We start from the raw sequence: 9538 nt of genomic DNA on the forward strand, positions 1-9538 counted from the left end.
TTCTCACTGTGCAGATCGGAAGATGATGATTGATGATGATGATGAATTCAGAGTTGCCACCTTGCCAAAAGCATACTGTTGAGAAATTACAAAACCTTTTTTGAGTGATAATAAGGCTGGTTTCAGAAAGTTTTGGCTGTTTTAAGGTAACAGCAGTGGTGTAAAGTAACTAAGTACATTTACTCAAGTACTGTACTTAAGTACAATTTTGAGGTATTTGTACTTTACTGGAGTATTTCCAATTTCCAATACTTTTACTTTTACTCCACTACATCTCGGATCCAAATATTGTACTTTTACTCCACTATATTTATTTGAAGAATGTAGTTACTTTGTAGATTTAGATTATTATTGCAAAACATACATTAACCACTTCAGTCCTATATGTATTTTGGCCATTTGAAAATAGCAGATCTACAAGCTCACAATGCGTCACGATGCCACGCATTGCGAGCTTGTATATCTGCTATTTTCAAAAGATTTGTATACATTTTATACATGTGAAATGGGACATTCTGCATAATGAGTAGCCTACTTTCTACTTTTGGTGCTTGAAGTACATTTTGATACCAATACTTTTGTACTTAAGTCAATTTTGAATTCCAGACTTTTACTTGTAATAGAGTATTTCTACATTAGTATTGATGCTTTTACTTAAGTAAAACAATGTACTTTTCCACCACTGGGTAACAGGATAGGTGGGTACTATAGGGACTGGGCATCTGGGCACCTTGATGTCAAATTGGCTATTTTGTCCAAAATGTTACATAGTTACATAGTTATAAAATATTTGAAAAATGCTCTTAAGCAAAGTAAAGTAGGCTATACATGATTAGAACATGTATGCTTTCATTTAACAATTAAGGTCTAATATTTCTACAATTGCTACAAAACCTGTATATCCAGTCATAAAATGACGTCTGATAATGATGTACCGTGCATGTTCACATCATGTATAGGCTACTTTACATTACTTATGACAATTTTTCAAATCTTATTTTTTTTTTTACATTTTGGACAAAATGCCCAGATGTCCCTATACTATCCTGTATCCGTTTCTAATGATGGCCTGTTATTCCTAAACAATGGCTAAACGCACTTTCAGCTATATTTTGAAAAAACAAGTTGTATTTATGTCTCAATATTCAAACTTAAATGGTGAGCTTTTGACTTTTTAATCATCTGATTTAATTTCAAGATAATATGCCACCATTTGGCACGAAACTCAAAAAAATCAGCTGCAATCTGAAGTTGAATATCCTAAATAATACTTACCGTGTGGTTAGTAGGCTGTTGTGTTCAGTGTGAGGTTGGTAATAATCCTGAAGAGAAGCACTCACAGTATGCTGCATACTGCTGCTTGTACCGTTCTGTTGACCAGTGTTTTATCCTCCTGTGGGTGGAGCTATTCTTCAGCACCATTATGGAGTTACATTTGTGTCTTTATTAACCAAACAAAAGAAAAACATTTGAGAGAGAAAAAATATAAACAGAGCAAAGAATAGTTTTGAAAGAAAACGAATTAAAACAGCAAGCAAAAAATAATAATTTGTAAGCAAAGGAAATTATATAAACAGAACAAAAAATATTTTTAATTAAAACAAATTAAAAACGCAATCAAAAAAATATATTTGCAAGCAAAAAAATATAAGATTTGAAAGAAAATAAAAAATAATTGAGAACAAAACCTTTAAAATTCAAGAGTAAAAAAATAAGGAAAAACGGTTTAAACTACATAAAACAAAATACTTAGTAAAATGTTTGGGTAATAAAATGTGTTGTGCTAAATAAAATGTTTTTAATGTTTTTTTTCCTCATTTGCGAATGAAAGTTGTTTTTTCTGATTGCAAAATGCCTTCTCTCTCAAAACCTATGTCTTTGGTCTCGATTTTTTTTTTCTCTCTCTTGGATTTGTTTGTGTGAGGGGTTAAAGTTCAGAAGGCGGGTCCTACGCTGATAGATGTTGTCTAATAATTCAACAATTGCTACAAATTGCTATATTTCATGGCATAAACAATGGATAAGGTCCACTCTTCCTTTGTGCCATCTTCCTGTTACTTAAACAATAGGTTAAAGGGTAAATTTAGGTCTGATGCACGTTCAAATCATATATAGGCCTATAGGCCCTATACGTGTAAATGATCTTCCAAAGCATGTATTTATTCTGTACTGTCACATTTTGGAAAAAATAGTCAATTTTACATTGGGGTGCCCAGACTTCTCAGGTGCCCATGTAGCCTACCAGGGGCGGAGCAACGTGGGGGCTTTGATGGCTATAGCCACCAATGTTTTCTCCAAAGCCACCGATCAAAAATATATTATTTAATTAAAAAATATATATATATATATTTTTTTATTTAAAAAAAATAATAATATGAATGACAGGAGTCACAGGGCGGTTTTATTTGAGAAATTGACGGTAATTTTGCTGTTCGGCTGCTCCTATTCCTGTCTTCAAAACAGCAGTAACAATAAAAGACAGGACAGTAGTTTGGCTACAGCTAAGAGAAAATGTCAAGTCAATGTAAGAGTTTTATCAGCTGCAGATTCACATAGCCTACCTGAAACCATATAACACACAATACAATCACAACAGGTCTTACACTAGCCCTGAAACATGACTGTCATACCATGACATGTGAACCATGGCTAGTCTTACACCTGCGTTACTCACATGGGTGTAACAAGTCCTCTTTAGACCATAATTATCACAAGGAAATACAATGCTTCAACCATACACCAGATCATGTATTATATATGTTTTGCGGTTTGAAATTGGCAATTGTTTTCAAATTATGTGAAAAAAGTAAATAATAAAAGTATGCTTTGGAAAATGGTATGAAATAATGTAACGTGATTTGAACCCTGCAAAATGTACCCTTGACATCCACAGGTTTTATAGCAATTGTTGAAATTAGGCCTTAAATGTCAAATGTTCAACAAGCATGTTCAAATCATGTATACTTTATGTATACCTTATTTCAGACCATTTTCCAAAGCATGCAGGCTTCTGACCCTCCTAGGCCCTGGGGCTAAGCCACCGACCTATTTGAAAGCTAGCGCTGCCTCTGTAGCCTACTCTCCCTGTATCATTTGAAATACTAGACCTGTGACCTTCGGGCAGCGGCCTACTTGGGAACGATACAAGTTAGGAACAATGAAAATATGGAATGCATGCACCACCCTGTTATGCAATACCCGTTATACCCGTTGTCACATAGCACCCGTTATACCCGTTGTCATAGCACCCGTTTTAACTGTCTGTCTGTCTGTGTCCCTTTTGTGCCCATATATGGATGGAGATCTCTGTGTCTGTCTGCCTGTATCCCTTTTATGGCCATATATGGATAACTCTATATTTGTCTGTCCTTGTCCCTTTTATGGCCATATATGGAGATCCCTGATGTTATCAGTATATGCCCATATATGGGCCTGCCCATATATGGGCATATGGGGGGGGACTGGCAGTTGTGGAAAGTCCTTGTGCAGTGGTAAACGTCTGTGATGTGGAGAATGTCTGAAGAGTGCATACTGACGGTGAAAAGTAGACTGACTAACTAAACAAATGGCAGGTGTGTGGGGAATTTGGCAAATGAAGCTTATAGGCTGGGGTTGCCATGGCAATCAATTGACTCATTTGGGCCACCGGCCACAGCCTTTTCTGGCGGTTCTGGACAACCGCCTATCCAACCGAGTCGACTCCGGGGACAGCACTAACTCAGGTCGTCTGCAACGTGTGTGTCGAATTTGAAGTTGGACGGTGGTCGAGATACGTGGATTACAGACATAGCCTACATCATACATACACATACGTATGTACGTACGTACGTACACATACGTATGTGAATACATACATACATACATACATACATACATACATACATACATACATACATACATACATACATACATACATACATACATACATACATACATAGGCCTACATACATACGAGATTCGGTGCATTTATTGTAAGATGATAACTAACAAGTAACCAGCCAATATTAATATTGCCACTATCATAACATTTGTATATCACACAGCTAGGTTTGATGTTTAAAATCCTATTCGAGTTACTTTGTAGCACTATACGTGTTTTCTTTGCACTCTATTTAGGCTAACCCACTCCTGACCATCACCACCCAAAAAAAAAAAAAAAAAAAAAAACAAGGGAAAAAAAACAATAACAACTGAAAGCACTGTTTGCGCGCTCCCGCGGCCAGCGACTATGCACGCAGCGTGATCTGCATGAATGGCACAGCTCGGCCAATCAGAGCACAGAATCGATTGATGTAACAAGAAGCGTTGCCATGTCGGCTTATTATAAGCGACTTTGGGCTTCTTGTAAAAGTTTCTTGTAAAAATTGGTAGTTTCGGGTTGCAGTTTTTGGGGCTTGTTTGTTTCTAAAGTGTACTTGCTTATTTGGGCTTGCTTCCAATGTTTTATTATTATTATTTAAACCAGTCGTTCTCAAATATTTTCATGAAAATGTTTTGTGCCAGGGAGCATTTGTGTTAGAATGTTTGAAAAAAAAAAAATCAATAAATAAATAAAAATATTCCACATTTTATTGCAAGAGTTTGACGCGCTGTGAGCTTGTAGATCTGCTATTTTCAAATCGCCGCCGTAGCCTAGTCGCTTCTTTTGAGCTTGTTTTCATATACCGGGTTGCTTATTTCTCTCGCAGAATCTGGCAACACTGACTTCCAGCAGGAAGACAGAAGAATGTAAATAGACCAGACGAAAAGGGTAAACAACAGCAAGATCTTTAGCTTACATAATATATATATGATCATCCATATGTTTTTACTTCGCGTTTCTATACGCACAAGCTGACAACTAAACGGTGTCCTTTTTAACATATAGTTGCCTGCGTGGTTGAGAAAAGCAGACACTTATTCACTGCTCTACCTCTAATCTTTAGTTTAGCCATAACTTCCAGTTAGCCAGACAGCTAACTAACGTTATCTCTCTCTCTCTGAAGTGATCCACTGAAGTGATCCACTGCACAGTCTGCGATGCCCCAGGAGGACCCAGAAGAAGGAGAGCAGCTAGGTCGGCCACTGAACTTCATCCGATCCCTGGACAGTCAAGTGCCTGTTCAGGCTGTGATCTGTAACCACAGTCCCCGCACAGTGCGACCCATGTGGATCGATTACAGAGGAGAGCTCCATTCGTATGGAGATCTGAGGCCACGGACAGGGAGGAAGATGAACACGTTTGAGGGTAAACACTGTCTGTCATCATCCATACACTACACAATGGTGGAAAAAGTACTCTCATTCTTTACTTAAGTAAAGGTATCAATACTGCAATGTAGAAATACTCTGATACAAGTAAAAGTCCGGAATTCAAAATTTACTTGAGTAAAAGTACAAACGTATTGGTATCCAAATGTACTTAAAGTACCAAAAGTAAAAGTACTAAAATGTTTGAAAATAGCAGATCTACAAGCTCACAACGCGTCGCAATGCGACGCGTTGTGGAGTTGAGTAGAAGTAAAAGTATTGAAAATTGGAAATACTTAAGTAACGTAAAAACTCCTCAAAAGTGTACTTAAGTACAGTACTTGAGTAAATGTACTTAGTTACTTTAGACCACTGTCCACACACAATGGAGCACGTACTGTATGGTAACCCTAGAATGGCTGGCTGGCTGATTGATTGATTGATTGATTGATTGATTGATTGATTGATTGATTGATTGAATACTTTATTAACCGTTTGCAAAAAAAAGCACAGAGGTACAGTTCCATACAAAAGGATGCTGAAAGGATATACCCAAGGCCAAGAAAGCACTATGGCTTGTTTCCATTGGGGTTCTATATTCCATACATTGAATGTATTCTGAATACATGGCATGCAAAGTATAGAATATCAGCCATTCTTGTATTTGCTGTAGTGTGTGTGTGTGTGTGTGTGTGTGTGTGTGTGTGTGTGTGTGTGTGTGTGTGTGTGTGTGTGTGTGTGTGTGTGTGAGTGTGCGCGCAGATGTGTCCTGTACTGTGTGTGTTGAGTTTTGGGGTTAGGAATAAAATCAAGATTATGGTCAGGAATTTAATGACAATCATGTGTAACCATGTTTGTATAAGAAGGAAGGGAAGTTCGCACACTGTATCTCAGCTCCCAGTAGAAAATGTGTTACAACGTTTCGACCACAGTGGTCGCAACGTTGTTATACTTTTTGCTTAATGCATTTTCTACTGGGAGCTGAAAATCAGTGTGCAAACTTCCCTTCCTTCTTCTCCAATGTACGTATTGTTGTTCGGCACATGGAAAAACAATTTGTTGGGATGTGCTTGCTTCCATTTGGACTCTATTTCTAACCTTGTTTGTATGTCAGTAGCTATAGTTGTGTTTGTAATATTCTGTGTTATTAATGTCCTGTCTACCATGTGCATCTCTAGGCCACCCATGGATGTTCCGTGATGCATTGACCGATGAGCCACTGAGGGTGAATTGCAAAGCATTGTTTCTTCCCAGGGCAACACAGGATGGGCAAGCTGTAATCGCCAGTATCACATTACCAGGTGAGTGTATATTGTTAGTTTTTCATTTGTGCATAGATTGTCAAACACAAGCCTATACACTTTGTAGTGGTTGCAATTTTCATTTCAAATATTTCTTAATACATTTTTTAACTGAAGCAATGAAAGAAAGACAGTACTAAGGTCAAAAGTTCAAAGCATAAACACGAAGCAAAGACATACAAAATACAAGTATATATATAGTTCCATATAAATTATGTTATTTTAAGAAGTTTTTGGTGATATATATTGGTATGTTCTGCAGGAGATTGGGGAAGAAAAACCATCTTAACAGCATTAACTTTGCCCAGTAAGGAGATTGGCAATGTTTCAAAATTCTATACGGTTTTTAAGTTTATCAGTGAAGTTTGCATCAAACGGGGCTTCACATGTTTAGGTCAATACAGTTATAAACTGGGAGAACGGACTTGATGTCTCGAACCCCAGGAAGACTAGGTATTGGTAACATCACAGTGTTAGCTAATGGGGGTTCCAACGTAGATAAATGAATACAAACCTTGCAAAATCAAGATTTGAGATGAACTGAGATCAGATGTCTTTTTGTGTTTTTTACAGTTTACAGCCTCAAAGAACGTTCTCTCCAGGTTGTTCGGCATCTGGTCCAAGCAGAGGACTACAGGAGGCTCGAAATCGCACGGTCTCTCCATGAGGACCTGGAAGATCAACCTAGTGCATTGAAAGACCTCCAGCGCATGAACATACAAGTGGTCCAGCACAGTGGCGTAACGGAGGGGTAGCAAGTGATGCGGTGCGGGGGGGGCCACCAGCAGGGGGGCCCCGCCTGCGCTGATACAAATATTTTTACAGCAAAAAAAAAAGAAAAAAGATGATTTATATTGGTTAAATAGAACCGAATTAGACCCGAATTAGACCCGAACTTGTGGTGCACGCACATGCATGCACGCGCGCTGCTGCACGTGCATGTACGTGAGGCCCCGCGATTCTGCGTTACGCCACTGGTCCAGCACATGAACATTCAAGTGGAAATGCAAGGCCAAGAGGATACATGATGCATTACAAAGAGACTCAGTGGATTGTCCACAAGGTGATGTTTGAATGTCTTGTCTAGGAGACCCCAGGAACAATAGTTCTTACTGCGGTAATAACTAATGGGGATCCTAAATAATGATAATATTGAGCCCTTGGTATACACTTATCCCGCAGACTCTTAAAAAGCAAAGTGAGATGAAACTATATTTCCATTGGGTAGATTTTGGATTGCTTTATGTTTGGCTACCTACATAATAAAATCTGGAGTGTTAATTTAACTCTAAGAGTCTAAAAGTGCACCCTAACACTGAAAGTGAAAATGGGCCCAACACTCTAGATTTTACTGTGTACTACTAACTTATTTTGGAACATACGTACTGTACTGTAGCAGACCAAATTTGTGTATCCATAACCATTCAGCAAGAGCTGTTCTGTTATGTTTGAACTGCAATAGTTATTTATTATGTCTAATCATTTTGTAATCACCAAGTTCAGATTTTTTATTATTATTATTATTATTGGGACACAAAAAGAGGAAAGTGTTCAGACGGAACTTTTTGGCCAAGTTGCCTACAGTATCTTCCTGGCTGTGACACTGCAGATTCCTTACAAGTTCCCTAAAGTCGAATGTGCGAAAATCAATAAACACCCATTTGTTGTCTCATTATACTCCAATATGTTGCTATACTGACGCACCAAGGCATTTTCTTTTTTACAGTCCTTACAATTCCAAAAACAAGGCAGGATAATGAATGCATTCTCTGACTTGTCCTGTGTAATAAGGGCAGATATGTGCCACATATTGCTGATCATGTTGGAGATGCTACAAGTGTGTATCTTATCAGTGATATTTTTGATGGGACAATGTGTGTGACATGTAGGTCTGATGTTGTTATTTTCATACAGTAGGATACCTCAGAAGACCTTTCCATATGTTAGCTATTTTGTGCAGAATAATCACTGTTTCAGGGTCCCTTCAGGGTCATTGTTTACATGTACACACAATGTCAGCTATGCCACTGCGGTGGTGGCAAGCTGTTCAACTTTTCTGTCTCACCCTTGTTTGGCCATGTCAACCACACAGAGGTAAACCACAGAGGAGCTAATTTTACTGGTGTCGTAGCACCACTTTTATTCACCATTGTACAACGATCTTAATAAAACAATTGGGCATGGAGCAACATCAGCTTAAAAGTTGGATTATCTGGCATGGGCCAAGGAACAGCGTTCATGTTTTTGACGCTAGCTGTGTGTCTCCCAAAACATCAACAGTGACAGTGGTAACCCCCTGCCTTCTGCAAGCACCGTTATGCTTCAAGAGTAAGGTTACCTGTAAAGGTCTTACTAAGTACCACACACACAAAAAATTGTGCATTTATTTTTATTCTAAATTTGCCCAATTGTGCCTTTTTAATATAGCATTAAAACAATCTAATTCAGTGTTTTGAAGAACTAGATCCTATTTTTACATTAATATTTCATCTAGAATTTAACATTTATTAATCAACTCCGTAGCTGTATCCATGATGAATGACGATTCTTTTGGAGAAGCCTATATCATTTGAATCTCACATTGTTCTGCATTCACAGTACACATAATATGACTACCGTAGTTAAATAGCAGCCAAACAGTTATGACCTGGGGTACAATCAAAGATCCTCAGCCTAGCCAATGCAAAGTTTATTCCCAGAAATCATTGGACCACCAGTAGACTACTAGCTGAGGTGGGCATGCAAAAACAGTGTCATATCTTGAAAGACTTAATTTAGTCGTTACCGGTTCCACATCTTTATTTTATTCTTCTATAACCATTGTAATTAATGTCTGGTATTGACATTTCTTCAAGTTGTTAATTATGTATTAATTATAAACAAAAGTTATTTTTATATTACTTTGTCAGCCACCAAACCGTTAGTTGCCAGTACTGTAACTACATATTCTTTGGAAATGCCAGATAAGTTATCCTACAATAAATACATGTACAGAACAAATAGTCATA

General features: G+C 37.8%; 1 protein-coding gene across 3 annotated transcripts; it reads left to right on the forward strand.

Annotated features, from left to right (window-relative positions):
* The first annotated feature begins 4699 nt into the window (after positions 1-4699).
* vhl (von Hippel-Lindau tumor suppressor) lies at positions 4700-9538 on the forward strand. 3 transcript variants are annotated; one of them, XM_080424091.1, is made up of 4 exons: positions 4700-4750; positions 4986-5227; positions 6408-6530; positions 7104-9538. In XM_080424091.1, the coding sequence occupies exons 2-4, from the start codon at positions 5020-5022 to the stop codon at positions 7283-7285; spliced, it is 513 nt and encodes a 170-aa protein (XP_080280217.1). In that variant the 5' UTR covers positions 4700-4750; positions 4986-5019; the 3' UTR covers positions 7286-9538. The 3 variants fall into 3 exon arrangements, 2 of the variants coding, with proteins under 2 accessions (XP_080280217.1, XP_080280216.1); XR_013932915.1 differs by having other exon boundaries at positions 4728-5227; positions 7104-9055; positions 9087-9538; XM_080424090.1 differs by having other exon boundaries at positions 4728-5227.

This window comes from Gymnoscopelus braueri, assembly GCF_963280865.1.
Source record: "Gymnoscopelus braueri genome assembly, chromosome: 3".
Classification (NCBI taxonomy): domain Eukaryota; kingdom Metazoa; phylum Chordata; class Actinopteri; order Myctophiformes; family Myctophidae; genus Gymnoscopelus; species Gymnoscopelus braueri.

Coding starts and splice junctions, on each gene's coding strand:
- vhl (XM_080424091.1), top strand. CDS start 5,020: ATGCCCCAGGAGGACCCAGAAGAAGGAGAGCAGCTAGGTCGGCCACTG. Junction 5,228..6,407: donor GAAGATGAACACGTTTGAGG/GTAAACACTGTC, acceptor GTGCATCTCTAG/GCCACCCATGGATGTTCCGT. Junction 6,531..7,103: donor CGCCAGTATCACATTACCAG/GTGAGTGTATAT, acceptor TGTTTTTTACAG/TTTACAGCCTCAAAGAACGT.